The 17,153-nt window shown below is 37.6% G+C and overlaps 2 protein-coding genes across 2 annotated transcripts; one reads left to right on the top strand and one right to left on the bottom strand.

Annotated features, from left to right (window-relative positions):
• Positions 1 to 10,214: 10,214 nt before the first annotated feature.
• PGN (Tetratricopeptide repeat (TPR)-like superfamily protein) lies at positions 10,215 to 13,865 on the top strand. The gene is made up of 2 exons (XM_088974782.1): positions 10,215 to 10,657; positions 12,202 to 13,865. The coding sequence occupies exons 1-2, from the start codon at positions 10,283 to 10,285 to the stop codon at positions 13,411 to 13,413; spliced, it is 1,587 nt and encodes a 528-aa protein (XP_088830908.1). The 5' UTR covers positions 10,215 to 10,282; the 3' UTR covers positions 13,414 to 13,865.
• Positions 11,818 to 15,849, bottom strand: LOC148867797 (pentatricopeptide repeat-containing protein At5g48910-like). The gene is made up of 2 exons (XM_088974783.1): positions 13,833 to 15,849; positions 11,818 to 12,328 (listed from the first exon to the last, which is right to left on the bottom strand). Exon 1 carries the CDS (start codon positions 15,457 to 15,459, stop codon positions 13,966 to 13,968), a length of 1,494 nt encoding a protein of 497 aa, XP_088830909.1. The 5' UTR covers positions 15,460 to 15,849; the 3' UTR covers positions 11,818 to 12,328; positions 13,833 to 13,965.
• Between the last annotated feature and the right edge of the window lie 1,304 nt (positions 15,850 to 17,153).

Here is a 17,153-nt window from a genome sequence, read left to right on the forward strand (position 1 = left end):
CCAGGTGCTCGATTTGTCGAATATTGATTGACTACTCCCTTGTGATGATATGATTCAATTTCACTAATTCATTCCTTACCTCCTTTAATTTGCTTGCATTCAAATTAATCACTTCTGCCCTAGGTTTCAGTGCTATTGCTACTTGATTTGTGCTAGCTAGCACCACAAATTTTGCAGAAAAAGGTGATGGTCGTGGTTCTTGGACACAATTCACTCCCATCTCAACTATGTATCCAAATTAAACTATAGACCGAGTAGACTATATAGACTTGAGAGTCAGAACTGATGAGAGCTAGCGAACTAATTGAATACCATGCATGCATGGTTGTGATTGAACTAGGCACATCTTTGTTTGGTCTGTCACTTTTCCCAAGATGATATTTCTTAAAATTAATGGGTTTTCAATTGAGCGAGACCAAACATGATGCCATGCCACTGATGCCAGCGGCCAGTCCAGTCGTGTGTTGTGTTCTTTAATCTTTAGTACTCTATGTAATTTTGTACTGTAATGAGGGAGCGGGGGAAAATTATTAATTTTAATAAACTTGCTATATATATATCCACCCTCCAATATCTTAATGTTAATTAGTTTTGGTGTATCGGATGCGCCTCCATCTGATCTTGAGGGTGGTGTAGGGTATTGGGTATCGTGGTATTTATTAAAATAAATTTGTTGAAATAACATGTCTGAAGTAAAAGATTTGTTACGTTGGAAAGCGATTTATATACCCATGAGTCCATGACCCAATAGGTTAAACCCTAAAATACTATTAAGAGTGCAATAAAGCCCAGCTGAGCCCAACTTTGCATATATATTGGCTTGGCTCGACCTAAAACACCATCAGGTTTAAGTTTGAGTTCTAATTCAATTTAAACTATATTTTCCTGTTCGAGCTCAGTTTGATCAAATATTCGATGAGTTTAACTTTGTACAAAAAGCTCGAAGATGAATAAATTTTTATATTATTGAGATATATATGATATATTTCTTTATAATATATAGGATATTCTTATATTATATAGAATATAAAAATATATTTTTTTTATGTATGTATGTGACAAAATTTTTTACTTATCAAGCTCAAATTCAAATAATTAATCGAACTAACCCAAGGTTCGAACTCGAATTGAGCCTAATCTAACTCAAACCCAAATTATACGATGAAATTTTGATTCAATTGCAGCTCTGATAGAACCAGCCATAGACCTTACTAGCAAGATAAAAGAAAAAAAAAAAAGACTTTGGCTGTGCATGATATATTATCGCATTCAGTTCCTTGCTTATCTTTTTGATTAATACAAATATCCTTTTGTTCTAAAACAGCAGAGGTATTTTTACCAAACAGCTAAAATTCTCCCACAACATGTACAGCCAACAAACAGCACAAGGGGCCTTGAGCCTTTAAAGGTCATAAAAGAGCCTAAATTTTGTTATTGTAATTTGTAAATATTCTTCTAAGGACAGCTGCAAGTTTGAAGAATCCAAAGGACCAATGCAGAAAATTCCTTCATTTAATTAAATTTTTCAGGAGTATCATTGCATGTGTCTTCCAATGCATAGATAAGGTGGATGATGTGTAGCCCCTCTGTCAATCCCCCCGTTTGTCTACTTGTCCGTCTCCCTCTCCCTCTCCCGATAAATCCACACTACTTACCCACCCAATCTTATCAGATTGAGGTAAATTTGTGCTAATGTGGAAAGAGTACAAATGCAAATATATAGTGCGCAAAATCTTGTAGTTTGTATTATTTTTTATATATTTATACTGTACATGTTTATATTTATACTCCTAAACTGAGCCTTAGCACTGAAATGTTTATAATATATATAGGCTTGGTTGAGATGTTGATGCATTAGTGGTTGGGTTTGATTTTCTTTCATTATCTAATCATTCTCATCCAGGTTGAGTTGAGGTTATCAGGTTTGGATCGAGACAAATTCATACTAAACCCTTACATCTCTACTTTATCATGCATAAAATCAACTGAAGTCATTTGCACATCCCATATTTTTCATATAGGTCATGTTTGTTATCAGTAAGGTTCAAATTTTTTATACGATACGTTTCGCATCAGGCATATCAGGCTACCGATACATTTGTTTATAGGTGTTTTAGGATCTCTCTTTTTTAATAAAAATATATTTAAATATCTTCCTGAAAACTAAATTTAAAATATATATATTTTTTAATTTACTATTGTTCTCTCTCAATTTTAAGTCTCCTATTTACTATTGTTCTCTCTCAAGATTCCAGTACTAAAATTAATAAATTGGGTACATGTGGGGAGGGAAGAGCATGTTCATCAATCATGACTACCACAAGCAGAGATGTCAAATCTGAATTTGAAGGACGATCAGAATAAATTTTCTTACATGAATTGAAATTGTCAGCATCCTCTGTTTCCAAACTGTTTTGGAAGAATCCCAAGTAAATTATCAATGGACCGGAATTGAGTTCGATTCAATCCGACCCCACTCCAATAAATTTGTATTTGAACATGGATCCATCAATTTCACAGTTCTATTATCAAATTGGATCCATTAAAAAAAAGGGATGGGGGTAAGGGTGTGAATGGACCAGGTCCTCCCCCATAAACATGGTTGACCCCATGAAATGAGTACTTCTATTTAAAAGGCCACCTATCCAACAATTGCACCATCTCATTCTTTACTCTAAATGATCTAGGGAAACTTAATTTGGTTGATAAAAAAAATGTGTCGTTTTGAGGGTTGTATTTGGATTGTATCTACATATGTTTGAATTCACATAAAATCTTATTCAAATAAAAAAATAATAAATGTAAAAATTATCAAAATAATATGTTTTATAAATAAAATGAATTAAAATGATTTGATGAATTTTGACCAATCAACTCCCACTTTTGTAATACTGTTTATTTGGTTTTTTTTTTCTGATATCAGGTCTTTCTGTCACTATATTCAAACCCTAATTTTATGTAAATACACATTAATATCAACTTTATTGATCTCAACGAAAACAGGTTTTATGGTGTTAACCAACTTAAACATAGGTGAACTGAATTCAATTTGGACCAATTAAAAATATCTTGCTTTAGTTTCTCTTCACAAAATTTGTACATCACATAATTACACAGACAAAATCCGTCCTCACATCATTCTCACAGCCCTTAGCAACCGTGCATTGGGAACATCCAATATATTTCCAGCACGGTTGGAAGGGAAGCAAGGACGGTGTGAAAATAGATTTTGTGAGGACAAAACCAAAATTCCACATGGGTGGTCAGTTCTGTTTTACCCTAATATTATTTTTGTGGCTAAAAACAATTGATTTGGTTAATAATTCACTGACCCAAACAGTTGTATTGCCGATCCAGACAACGGTTCTTGATTGTTTATATTTTTTAAGTTAGAATAAACTGTTTGCTCAAACTAGATGATCGGACCATTTAACCTGAGAACCAGTCCCTAAAATGGTTTTATGTCTAGTACAGTTTTAAAAACCTTAATAGTACCAATTTTTTTTTCACATCAAGTCTGTAATCTCTTTTATGGCTCAATTTAAAAAGAATATAAATGCAAATATATAATATAAATACATACAAAACAATACAAAATATAAAATTTTACACTCTTTTATATTTGCATTTATACTCCTTTCAAAACGGAGCCTATAGTTTTTTTTGGGTATTAGTTAATCTCCCTTATCAAAGAAAAATCAAATTAAACTAACTACGGTGCATCCAATGACAAATAGATCTGCTTTTCTTTTCTTCTTTTTTTTTTTTTAATATTCATCAAGTAATCGAATGTTGGACATCAGATGATTGGGTGTTATTGACAGCCCTATTTACCGATTGGTTCTTACCTTTACCTTTTATTTCAAGCCAAGCACAGACTTTGTTTTTGATGAAATAATACTTTCAAAATTGCATCAGACCCCACAAACGTAGAAATTTTATCAGTAAAATCAGACGTGGGACCTACGCGGAAAGAGATGATGACAGTATTCCAGATGTCAGAAGTAAATTAGATTAGTAGTAGCATTCCTTTTTATTTTTCAATTCCAAGCTTGTCCTTGCGTGTGTATGAGGGAAAGAGAGATTAACACATTGAAAGTGTTGCCAAATGTAACAACCGGCAACGCAATCAATATTGCATAGAAAATAGCCCACCGAATGGACAATACAAAATTAAAACTATATTATATATAAAAAAATATATATGTGGTTGTAGATGTTTTGAGATAAGCAAGGGTACTTTATGTTCAAACTTCAAACAAACACATATTGGTGATCAAAATTTTTAAAATCTGATCGGACATGGAACCATTGAACGGTAATGGACGGTCAGTTCTCACTTAAAAAATAAAAAATAAAATAAAATAATAGCTAAAAATTATTGTTTGGGTTGATGGTTTGATGGTACGGATTAATGGGTCGTTGATTTTAAATTAATGGCTTTTTATCAAAAAGCAGTTTTAGGGTGAAACGGAACCAGAGTTACTTGATCATTTCTTAGTTTTTTGGTCCGATTTTGAAAACCATGTTGGTGATTCTTAATTTTTCACTTAAAATTTGGATGTGTATTCCGGGGTACATGTTTTCTCTCTTTTTTCTTTTTAGACCTCGTTTGCATTTCGGTAAGTTACCCGGATAAATGCACTTACCCAGGTAATTGTTTCCCAATAAAGATTTACTTGGGTAAATGCATTTACCCATGTTCTTTTATTTCTTATTTAAATAAGGCAATGACTATTTTATCCATAAAAATCCATTATTACAAGGAGCATTTTTTGTCTCTTTCAAGTGTTGATAATTTTTCTCCCAAGGTGGGAAAGTTATTTACTCACCTAAGAGATGGGTATCATTTATCCCGGGTAAGTGATACCTAGGAAAATAAACTTTCCCCGCTCTCTATATAAATCTGAAAAACAGATCATAAGATTTTTTATCAATGGGAATCAAAATCCCATTGACCAACTTTCCCCCTCTCAAAATCCAAAAAAATAATTTTCCCTTAATTTCTGCTTTTTACTTCACTCTAACAATTCCATTAGGTGTACATTGGGAATATCTCCCTATAAATGATCACGTATAAACATGGAAGATGTTACCAATGTATAGCTGTACATTGGGAACATCTCCATTTCTGCTTTAGGGATCATAGACAAACATGGAAATGGATTTATCAATTTGGACTTTTCTTTTGCTTTGATGGTATTCGTGCTTGTGGGTGTGGATGTTTCAAATTTCAAATGTACGCCTACCTAAAACAAGTCATGAGTCATTAGTGCCATTCGAGGCTGCATTCGGTTCCACTGCTGTTTTTATTTAAAATGTTTTAGGTAAATTGGCATATAATTGTTATTTGAGTCCATTTATAGTTGAAAGGTTATCTATAGAAACATCAAATTGGTAACTATATCTAAATCATTCTAGTTGAAATAACTCTCAAATATGATATGACAATACATAACTCACCAATTTATATTGATCAATCTATGAAAAATACTTCAAGAAAAAACAGCTATAATTATATAGTACCAAACACATCCTCAGGTGTTTTAATTTAAAACCAACCATTGAAGTAGAAACTCTACCCCTTAAAATAAAAGAAAGACTTAAACATAGTTTTAAGGGAAAATTCCCAATTAATATCCTGTACTTTGTGCCTAGTGCCACTTTGGTCATTAAACATTAAAATTTGTGATAATTTAGTATTCACCTTTTCAAAATATGACAATCCAATACCTGTCATTAATTAGTAGTTAACCTACCATTAAGTGACATTTGAAAAGGATACAAATGCCCTTCAAGTGTCATTATTTCTTCCATTCAAGAATGTTGGGGTTATGTTTGTTTGAGTGGACACCATGGTGACTTCAACTTTCTTTAATAGAAGAAGCAAAGATTTAAAAATACTAATTTTTAGATAATTGATAAAAAAATTTAGATAAAACATTTATATCTTTTTCAAATATCACTTAACGACTGATTAGCAGTTATTTAACACAGGTATTGAATTTTCACATTTTAAAAATCTGAATATTAAATTATCGTATTTTAACCGTGATGATTGTGAATACAGTCCAATCAATACGACAATGGTAAGGCCCTCCACCCGTAAAGGATATAAATCACACTCCTTGTTAAGTGATTGGCATAATATAACGCTGGAAGAATTTTAACCTCAGAATTTGTATTTCGTACCCTCCTGATGATTCCCGGAAAGAGAGTATCATACTGTTACGTGAGTTGAGATGCAAATGGGGCCTGCTGTTTTGCCTTTTATAACTACTACCGCTGAATGTAAGTGGGGTCTGTTAACAGCAAGGGTATCAATGAGGTGGAGTTGGAGAGTGATAACAAGTGCTTAGCCGAAGTTCTCCTTGAGAAAGTTCCTTGTCCGTGGTCCCTTATTACTTAGGGATTCTACGAGTATAAAGGTGTCAATTAGACTGAATTTCGTCCAATCCGATTCGATCTAATATGAATTTATTATAAATGGACTAGGTTCAGATGAATATTTTAGACCATTTTGGATCTAATCCAATTCAATGTTTGGACTATCCAAGCTGAACACAAACATGGTCCATTAACACTTGTATTCTTCTTTTTTATCAATGGATCGGATATTGATTCAATCCAATCTAATTCAATATAAATCCAATACAGATGGTGAAGGGATGGGAGATCCATCATATGAATGGCCGAACCTTGTAGGAAGGTTGGGCGAAATTTCATAAGTTCTTTCACTCCCATCCGGGAATCATATTCCTTAATTTAGAAAACTGCATTTTCAGTAGTCGTTCTTGAATCAAAACCATACCAGATTTGAAACCAAAAGGGAAGTGAGAGATATACCTGACATAAAGTAAAAGTAACTCTCAATGTAGGTGTTCATGCCCAAAGCAAAGACCAAAACCCACTTCCACTGAAGATGACACAGTGTATGGTGAAGTAGGATCAGCAGGATGGTTCTTCAACAAGAACCTGAATTCTTCAGTAAGAATCGAACAAGGGTTGGTGAGCACGACTTCGGATTGTTTCTTTCGGCAAGAAACAATATCAAAAACCTTTCTTGATCAGTTCCACAGGTGGAAATCGAATTGGGTAAGGGCAGCAAGAAATGAGGAGAATTCTGCAAATTGCTAAGTATGAGAGAGTGTCTTTCAACTAGAGAATTCGTCCCTTATTTATAGCCTTTTTTGGATCAACCTCCTATCCAATTAGGAGAGAATTTATTGATCCAAATCTGATATTTGGATCTGGACTTTTAAATGGATAAGACTTATATTATCCTTCAGCTAATCCTAATCAGGTTATAAATCAGATTTTCGCCCCCTTTTAATTAACTAATTTAAGCCCAATTCGAAATGGGCTTTAGGTCCATTAAATTATATTCTTCACTTACCCTTTAATCTACTGGCTAACTTGGCTCTCTTTGTATGGCATGAGACCCTAACATCGATTTATACATCAACCACATGGGTTCAGCCCAGTCTCTGTTACAAGGCCTGGCCGAATTCATTGTAGAATACAATGAACCCCTAAATCCATCACCATGGGCTCTTAATGGGCCCAACATTTACACTAAATGGTCATTGGGTCTAACAACCTTATGAAAATCCAAGGACTATGGGCAGATGCAAGATTAACCCATCAGGTATTACCCTCAATGGTCTTACACTTAACCTCTCAGCACTTAATGATCATACATTGTCCGATAAGAGAGGACATCTCCCTCGGTTGCAAGGTACAATGCTGCACTCTCTGCTCACATGGATCCTGAGAATTAAAACCTTTTTGCAAACAATTTGAAACCATAATATACAAGTATATCTCTATATAAATATATTTTACAAAACCAAATTTCAAACACATTTGAAATTCACTGCCGGTAGTTTAGGTTTCCATCAGAAAGAGTGCATTCCCTGATCATTCACTTTATTCGACAAAGGAGCTGATCCTATCACTAAGATCACCCACTCAAATGAATTTTCGGACTGTCCCAATATACCCAAATTTTGACCCCCTCTAAGGATCTCACTGATTCGCATATCAAAGACAACCCAATCTGACACCTAGTGAAGTACCATAATCGAGTCTAGGGATCATGTGTAACATTCCAGTTTTGGCCATCTATCTCCAAGGTCTAAGGCAATACTAGAATTTGGTCTGGTTCAGTTTCAAGAAAACTCACATTGTATGTACCTCAGGTCTCACTCTGATAATTAAAACAGCCACCCTAACCAACTTGGTAGCACATCAGTGTCAACCTTAATAAGATAAATGTCCCTAGATCTATCCAACGGCTGTGGAGATTCTAAACTAGCACGAGTCTTATAAGTGTCCAGTTTACTGGTATTTACACATAAACACACCAAATTACATGAATCAATTATGCACTTTTATTTATTTACAATAAATGACATAATATAAATCAATCTGATACAATCCAATCTCATAAATACTTTAGATCATTAATTTTAGACTGGTCCAATTCAAGATCTTTATAATCCATCCAAATTGATTTTGATTTGATGGGGCCCAACTCAAAACCGGTGTATTGACAACTTTTTAGTTTTTCACAAAGTAAGTAGGTGTGCTGATTTTTTTTTTTTTTTTTTTTTTGCCAACATGGGCATATCCAAAAAGAAATACTATGTTTTTTAGTTTCTCAAGGAGCTCCAACGTGAGCTTACGAATTTGCTCAAGAAAATCATATGAAATTTCCTCTTCTCCGTATTTATTGATGGTTTTTATGTTTTTGTTTTAGTGTTTGCTTTTGGTCAGGATTGAGTGGGTAAGGAAATGCACCGGATAACTATTAAAATTTTAGACCATCGCTCCCTACCTAAGTAAAGTTTTGGGTTAAAATAATTGTTACCGGATCAGTAACCAAGACAAGGTCCCAACAACCCATTACAGCTGTACATTGAGATTCTGTCATTGGTAGCTGATCTAGACTCTTCCTAGGGTTTGATGTAGTACCATCAAGCTGTTCCAACATCTCTGCCCAGAACACTATAGTTCCCTTGTCATTCATGGAAATATATTTCAATAGAGCAGTATTTTGTAGATAAGGAGGTGGGAACAGTTCGTGAATAACAAATGAGGGGTAAGAATATGAGAACAGTTTATGGGTAACAAATGAGGAGTGATGATAATGCCTTGCACCAGAGTTAAGGTTTTTAAAATTGAATTGGATAGGGAACCGTTTTGAAGACTAGTCTTGAGTTGAATGGTTTGATTGTCCAGCTCAAAAGGATAGTTTGTTCTAACAAAATAAAATTAAAAAAATAATAAAAATTAAAAAAAAACAATCAAAAGACGCCGTTGTTTGGGACAATGATTTGATGATTCAACTGCCTAGGTTGGCAGTTCGTTGACAAAATCAATGGTTTTTGGCCAAAAAGTAATTTTGGGGTGAAACGGGACGAGTTAAGTGACCGGTTCCTGGTTTTTCGATCTAACCATCCGGTCCAGTTTTAAAAACCATGCATCGAACCAATGGGGCTTATGTATGTGTCACTGGCGGTGTGGGGCGAGTCCAAATCTCCTCCTCATAGAGCACTCCTTACACCAACCTCACAATGCGTTTAGGGCTCGCATCGAGAACATCTATCATACTTTGTATTGTTATTCATGGAAATATGTTCCCAATAGACAGTGGAATGGAGCTGTGAAATCGGTGTGTAGGCTCCTCCCACAACAACGGGAATACTTTGAATATATTGTTCATAGAGAGATGTTCTTAATACGAAAAAATATATGGTGGGATGTGATTGTGAAGTCATCGGTGTGAAGAGCACTCTGTGAAGAACAGATCCGTATGTGGGATAAGTTGAGGTGAGCCTTGTATGTATGAAACCACAAACGCCAAATACCAATCTCTTTAGTCTTTACTAGGACTCCACCAAAGACTGGTGCCCAAGGACAAGTTATTCCGGGACGGGGTCCGGTGCCCACAGAGAGCGCACCACAGCTCATCTATCCGTGCATTGGGAGTATCTCCCCAGTCCCCATGACAAGTAGGGAGATATCCCTCGTCCGCGGATGGGATGGGCGGTGGGGCGCGCTAGTGAGCAGCCGATCCAATCACAATTATGGGCTTCCACCGTGTCATCGTCTTTGGTTCAGTCTATGGGCCTGAGGTGGGGTGGCAGGTGCAAATGCAGCACAGTCCTTCGTTCCCCCGCCCCGTTGGACCGTGGTCTTTCTATATAGGGGACTGCTTGAACAAGCACGTAAACTATTCGACGAAATTCCCAACAGAGACGTCGTACTATGGACGGCCATGATATCTGGATACACTTCTCGTGGTCTTTACTCCAACGCATGGGCCGTGTTCTGCCAGATGACAAGCCAAGGAATGGACCCCAATGAGTTTACCATATCAAGCGTTCTCAAGGCGTGCAAAGGCATGGAATCTTGTTCCTGTGGGCTGATGGTTCATGGTTTGGCTCTCAAGCACGGCCTGGATGGATGTATATACGTGGAGAACACGCTCATGGACATGTACGCAACGTGTTGTCCTAGCATGGACGATGCATACATGGTTTTCCGGCATATCCGTGAGAAGAACGCCGTTTCGTGGACTACCATGATCACCGGATACACGCACAGAGGAGATGTCTATGGTGGACTTCGAGTATTCAGGCGAATGATTCAGGTTCAACACTTCAACTGTGAAAATCATCTCTGATCTCCTAAATAAACAAAAACTTATATATTACTACAATATTATTATGATTATTACTGTGGTGATAATGATGATGATGTTTTGATCTGAATTCTGGAGCCACGAGGGTATTTCAGTTTCATCTCAAACGTGGTTCCATACTTCGATTCAATGATGCATTGTTATTTTTGGTGGGCCTAAGCTAATTTTTAGTTAAAAACCAACCCCAATTTAGCCCATTTCGCTAATAGGCCTGAACTGGAGTACAAGCCCAGATGACCAGATCCCATTCCAATTCTCGTTCCCATCCCATCCTATCTACAGAAACAGCAACACAAACCACTTTCCCAAATTATCTGTTGCCAGGTTAACATTGTTTTGTTAATACAGTAACAGTGATGAAGACGAGGTTTTTTTTTTTTTTTTTTTCTTGTGCGTAAGTTTTCCCATCTTTCACAAAAACTATCTCATCTTCATCTTTGATACATTTAACACGAGCCAAGTTTTTTCTTTGCCATCTTTGTTAATTTACAAACATTATTTTTTCCCTCCCTGTGCCCCTGGTCCTTAGCTTATGATGAACAGATGAAGTTTATCACATGCCTCAATTTTAGCTTCTCATACTACTTTTTTACTTTGCTTTTAGCTTTTTTTTTTTTTTTTTTTTTTTTTTTTTGTAAATTTTGAAGTTTTCATCATTTCTACTCTTTTGCCAAGGTTTTTTACATTCTCTTATTTAAAGCAATCGTTTTTCTCAAATGACCTTACGAATCTATTAATTCCACCACTATGTTTAGTTGGAAGCTTGTCCTTTCCCCTATGATTCTCATAGTCATAAAACCTCCACACGGGGTCATTTTAGAGCAACTAAGGTGGCTGAATTGAATGACTCATTGCTTAATGGCTGAATGACATTAAATAAGTTGTTGAGCTCCTTAATGGCTGGTTTTTTTTTTTTTTGAATCCACCTTAACCTTAATGGCTGAATTACATGTTGATTATTATACCCCTACATATTTTATTCTATGACTATTTTATCCACTAAAAGGCAAATCAATAGTGGTGATATGTGGGATCGTGCTACACCCCATGCCCGGTAGGCCGGTAGGGGCTTCTAGTTCTTTTCCTAAATTACCAAAAGAAAAAGGCAAATCAATAAGTCATTCAGTTCAGCTTCTTTAGCTATTACTAAATGGATCCTAATCATCTAAAGACGCATATGATACAGTTGTTCTTTCCTTTGCAGTCTTCCATACAGTGGAATTAGTAATTGCTTCCGAGTACAGGTGACCTTTACCTTCTAAGGAGAATGAGGCCGTCCCCCTTCAATGCTTCAAAAAGAGCCTTTTACTTAAAGATGCAGTTATATTTTTCCTCTCCATCTTTCTAGATACACTCCCCAGCAGTCTCTTCAAGCCGTTTAATAATTAACAGAGATAAATGGGTATTCATATTTCAGTAATTTCACTTCTAAGTTTCATCCTCTCGCACACTATTGAATATCTAATTTACTCTTGCTTTTTCATTACAAACAGGAGGGAGTGGACCTGAATCCTTTCAGCTGTTCCATTGCAATCAGAGCTTGTGCTTCTATAGGCATCCCATCTTTCGGCAAGCAGATGCATGTTATGGTGATCAAATGTGGTTTTGACTTCAACCTCCCTGTTGCAAATTCTTTATTAGACATGTACTGTAGGTGCAATAGTTTATCTGAAGCAAATCGCTACTTCCATGAAATTCCACAGAAAGATTTGATCACATGGAACACATTGATTGCTGGATATGAAAAATCTGGTTCTGATTGGTCTCTTAACCTATTTTTGCACATGCTATCAGAGGGCCTTAGCCCGAATTGCTTCACATTTACCAGTGTCATAGCAGCTTGTGCTAATTTGGCACTTTTGAATTGCGGAGAACAAATTCATGGAGGGATATTCCAAAGAGGACTTCAAGGGAACTTACCATTAGATAATGCTCTTATAGATATGTATGCAAAATGTGGATGTGTAGATGATTCACGTAGAATCTTTGATGAGATGCCTCAAAGAGACCTGGTTTCTTGGACTTCAATGATGATGGGATATGGAACCCATGGATATGGAAAAGAGGCAATTGGACTGTTTAACAAGATGTTGGATTCTGGTATCAGACCTGATCAAATTGTGTTTATGGGGGTTCTTAGTGCTTGTAGCCATGCTGGGCTTGTATCTGAAGGCTTGAATTATTTTAATTCTATGGCTACCAATTACCATGTAACCCCAAATCAAGAAATTTATGGGTGTGTTGTGGACCTGCTTGGACGTGCTGGGAGGATCAAGGAGGCTTATCGACTGATAGAGGCAATGCCATTCAAACCTGATGTCTCTGTTTGGAGCGCATTGCTTGGAGCTTGCAAGGCACATGGAGATTCAAATCTTGGTCGATTGGCTGCTCAGAAGATTCTAAGTTTGAGGCCTAATGGAGCTGATACTTATGTTATACTATCAAATATTTATGCTGCTGATGGTAAGTGGGGGGAATTTGCAAAAGTGAGGAAGTTGATGAGAGGGATAGGGTGTAAGAAAGAGGCAGGAGTGAGTTGGATTGAGGTAGGGAATCAGGTATATAGCTTTGTAGTTGGTGACAAGGTGGGTTCCCACATTGAGATGGTGTACAGAGGGTTGGAAATGCTTGTTCAACACATGAAAGAAGTAGGGAATGATCTTGACTCAGATTGCTTGTTGCATCTATTGGAAGATGAGTCTTAAGAAATTGTAAAACTTAATTGAATAACTTGAGAAGGTCATGGGTAGGGACCAGGGAAGAAAGAAGAACACCTTAAGTTTTTTAAAGAATACAACAAAAAAGGGCAGCCCTGTGCACAAGGCTCCCACCAATGCGCAGTCTCGAGTGGCACAGATGTACACGGCCTTACCTTTGCAAATACATAGAGAGGCTGTTTTCATGATTTAAAGATTACAACACTTTAGTTCATTCCCTCTATGACATTAGGTATCTCTACAAAGGTGGATTTTTGCAAGCAAGTCATTAGGCTTGCTTGACATTGAAAGCTTGAAATGGGTAGGAGGTGGGAAAGCAGCAGAACATTTTTACTATATATAATGCCGATACTTGCCTTGGCTTCATGTCCATGTCATAAAAGTTAAATCAGAATATCAATACTTACAGGGGAGGATTCGGCTCTCCTTCATGTCCATGTCATGCACCCTTGGTCACACAGATTCTTTATAGCAGTATTGGTGTTGGATGCATTGCTAGGTCCTGGGTGAACTAATGCATCATGCAATTAGTTAATTAGATTACATAATGGCACTCCATCCAGCTTCTCTTCCAATATCCACGTCCATCATCATCCTTCTAACTCCAACGGCGTCATCCCACCGACCATCCATGGCATACATATCGGAGAGACCTGTGCATCCGGATAGACCATGGGGTTGTACTTTTATGATCTGCGCTGCTACAAGCTCTCCCAATTTGGTATTACCATGAACTCTACACGCCCCAAGCAAAGCTCCCCAAATTCCAGCGTCGGCCTTCATCGGCATGGTTCTGACTACCTCTACCGCCTCCTCAAGCCGCCCTGCTCGGCCATAGAGGTCCACCATGCACCCATAATGCTTGACATTTGGCTCGATGCCGTAAGTGTCACTCAAGCACGAGAAGTACGCGAATGCATCATCTATTAGCCCTGCATGGCTGCATGCATTTAGGACCCCGACGAGTGTTGCACTGTTGGGCTCCACCCTTAACCTCTGCATCTCCCTGAATAACTCGATGGCCGCTTGGCCACGTCCATTCATGGCCAACCCATTGATCATGCAACTCCACGACATCACGCTTTTCGTGGGCATGGTCGAGAAGACGTCCATGGCCGCCTCTATGGCTCCGCACTTGGAGTACATGTTAACCAGGGTGGTTCCTAGGGTCACATTGAGCTCCATGCCCCTAACTTCAGCATGGCCATGAATCATCCTTCCAAGTGCCAAATCTTGAACCTTAGCGCAAGCGCTTAAGATGCTGACCAAAGTCGCATTACTAGCATGAACCCCTAAACTCCTCATCTCCGCGAATAATCGCAAGGCGTCCGAAAGAAGCCCAAGGGTGATATAGGCGTCGATTATTACACCCCATGAGACATTACTTCTGTGACGCATTCCGTCGAACGATCGTGCGACGTCGCTGAGGTCCCCGCATTGACCATACATGTGCACGAGAGACGTGCTGGCGAAGGTCCCAACGTCGAAACCATGCTTTATAAAATGGGCATGGACTTGTCTGCCCTGTTGGAGAGACGGAGCACGGGAACATGAGGTGAGTAGGAAGCAAAATGTGTACTCATTTGGGTGGAGACCTTGGAGCAGCATATTGTGGTAGAAGGAGAGGGAACTGAGTGGGTTTGAAGTGAGCATGGAGGCTTTGATCATGATGTTGTAGGAAAAGACGTCGGGGTTTGGGATTTGGTTGAAGAGGAGATACGGCAAAGGGAGGTTTGGAGGATGTAAAGAGAAGGCAGCTGTGATGAGCAGACGAGTTGCGAAGAAGACATTGAGAAACATACCAGTGGTGGTGATGAGGCCATGGATTTGGTTGAATTCAATTGTATTTTTACATTTGTCTAGTTTAGATAAAATGAGGTGGGGTAGGTTTAGGGGATGAACAGCTAAATTTAGAGGGAGTAGTGGACTGTGAGTTCCCTTTAGGAGGGTAGATGTGGATTTGGCACGGTGGAATATGTAGTAGAGAAATGATGTTGGGTTGGGAATGGAGGTTAGTGAGTAGTACTGTGGCATTAATTAAATTAAAATATTGATAGTTTCTTGATACTAATGTTGATCAGTAGTTATGCCAAATGCACCAGGAGTCGCCGCTACTCTACATAAAGCACAAATCAATGAATCATTTATGTGAGTATTGAAAATGGAACAAATGGTGCAGCAGGTGGCGATTGGATGGGTTGGGATTTCACCACCCTTCAACCCATTAACAACTCATTTCATTAGGTGGAGGTGCCTTTTTGGGAGAGAGTCTGAAAGGATGCAACACCTAACCCCTTTGATCCTTTTTTTCTCTTTGGAACTTCCGAAGACACAGAGAGAGAGAGACCATTTGATTGATTGTAGGCAGAATGAATTGTAGGAAGACGATTGTCAAAATGATAGAGTTGTTATAGGCTATAGGCCATTTCTTGGATCGGGGGTCTGAAAATTGAAATCAAGGCTATATAGGCCATTTCTTAGAAATGGCTTTAAGTTTTTAGCCCATTGAAGACCCCCGATCTATTCACAACGACACATTGCTAATGCTTGCTGGGCACAGCTAGCCAGGTTCACCCAGTGTCACACATGGAAAATATCGGTGACATAAAATACAAGAGATAGTTGCCTGGTTGTTTGAGGCTACACCTCCCAATGGATGACTTATTGATCTTTGATGTGATCGTTAAGCAAGTGCAATTTATGAACCGCTAATTCTTACTCATAGATATAGAGCAATGGGTCTCCAATTATGGGGTGGACTGGACACAAATCAAGTCTTTTATAAGCTATTTGAGTTCGGTTCTTGAAAAGCTCCATTGAAATCAAGCTTAAACCAAATATAAAAGTTCATTGGTTCATCGAGCTAAATTCGAGTTCAATGAAGCAGCTTGACTCAGAAAACTCACGAGTCTAATCGAATTTAATTACATTATATTAATTTTTGTATATAATAATAAATAATTTTATAATTAAAATAAGAAAATAAATTTTTATTTGTTGGCTAAATTTCTTTTCTAGAATATATGAATGATGAGAAATGACTGTTTTTTTAGAGCTTCTTACCCAAATCGACTGCACGCTGTAGAATTAGTTGAAGGAGTTACTGACTTGACTCAGGTAGTTTTGTTATCACCAATACAACGCCTTAGCTTCCGGAAGCGGAGCTGATAGCTATTCGTGGTGTCCCCCTAAGGATGATTGGGTAAAAATCAATGTGGACGCTGCTTTGGATCTACGAGTTTTGGTGTTTTGGCTCGTGACAATCAGGGTAGATGTTTTTTGCTGCTAAATGTGGTCCGCTATCTATATCCACTTCAGTTCAAGGGGAAGTGCTAACTTCCTTTCTAGGGCTCCTGTTGGCCTAGTCTTTGAACTTTTTCAAAAGTTGTTTTAGAGAGTGACAACATCTAGTAGTGCACTAGCTTTCTTATAAAGGTGTGGGTGCTTTTTTGGAAACAGCTTTTTTGTTTAAAACTGCTTAAAAGTGGCTTTATACTTATCTGTTCATTTTTCACATGTTAAGAGGGAGGCAAACTCTTCGGCCCATCTTCTAGTTAAATGTTTTCGAACTGCTGTTGATTTGGACGGTCAAACAATTTAGACCAGAAATCATCTAAGCAATTAGTTCCGTTTTACCCTAAACCCGATCATCAGCAAAAAATCGTTGAATTGGTCAACAAGCCATTGACCTAGACAGTTGAATCATCAACACATTCGACCCATTTAAC

This window comes from Nelumbo lutea, chromosome 3, assembly GCF_056320005.1.
Source record: "Nelumbo lutea isolate HS-2025 chromosome 3, American lotus-T2T, whole genome shotgun sequence".
Lineage (NCBI taxonomy): Eukaryota > Viridiplantae > Streptophyta > Magnoliopsida > Proteales > Nelumbonaceae > Nelumbo > Nelumbo lutea.

Bases quoted from the DNA above. Each gene is read 5' to 3' on its own strand.
- PGN (XM_088974782.1), top strand. From the start codon at position 10,283: ATGATATCTGGATACACTTCTCGTGGTCTTTACTCCAACGCATGGGCC. The intron at 10,658-12,201 runs GTTCAACACTTC...CATTACAAACAG, and splicing joins TATTCAGGCGAATGATTCAG to GAGGGAGTGGACCTGAATCC.
- LOC148867797 (XM_088974783.1), bottom strand. From the start codon at position 15,459: ATGCCACAGTACTACTCACTAACCTCCATTCCCAACCCAACATCATTT.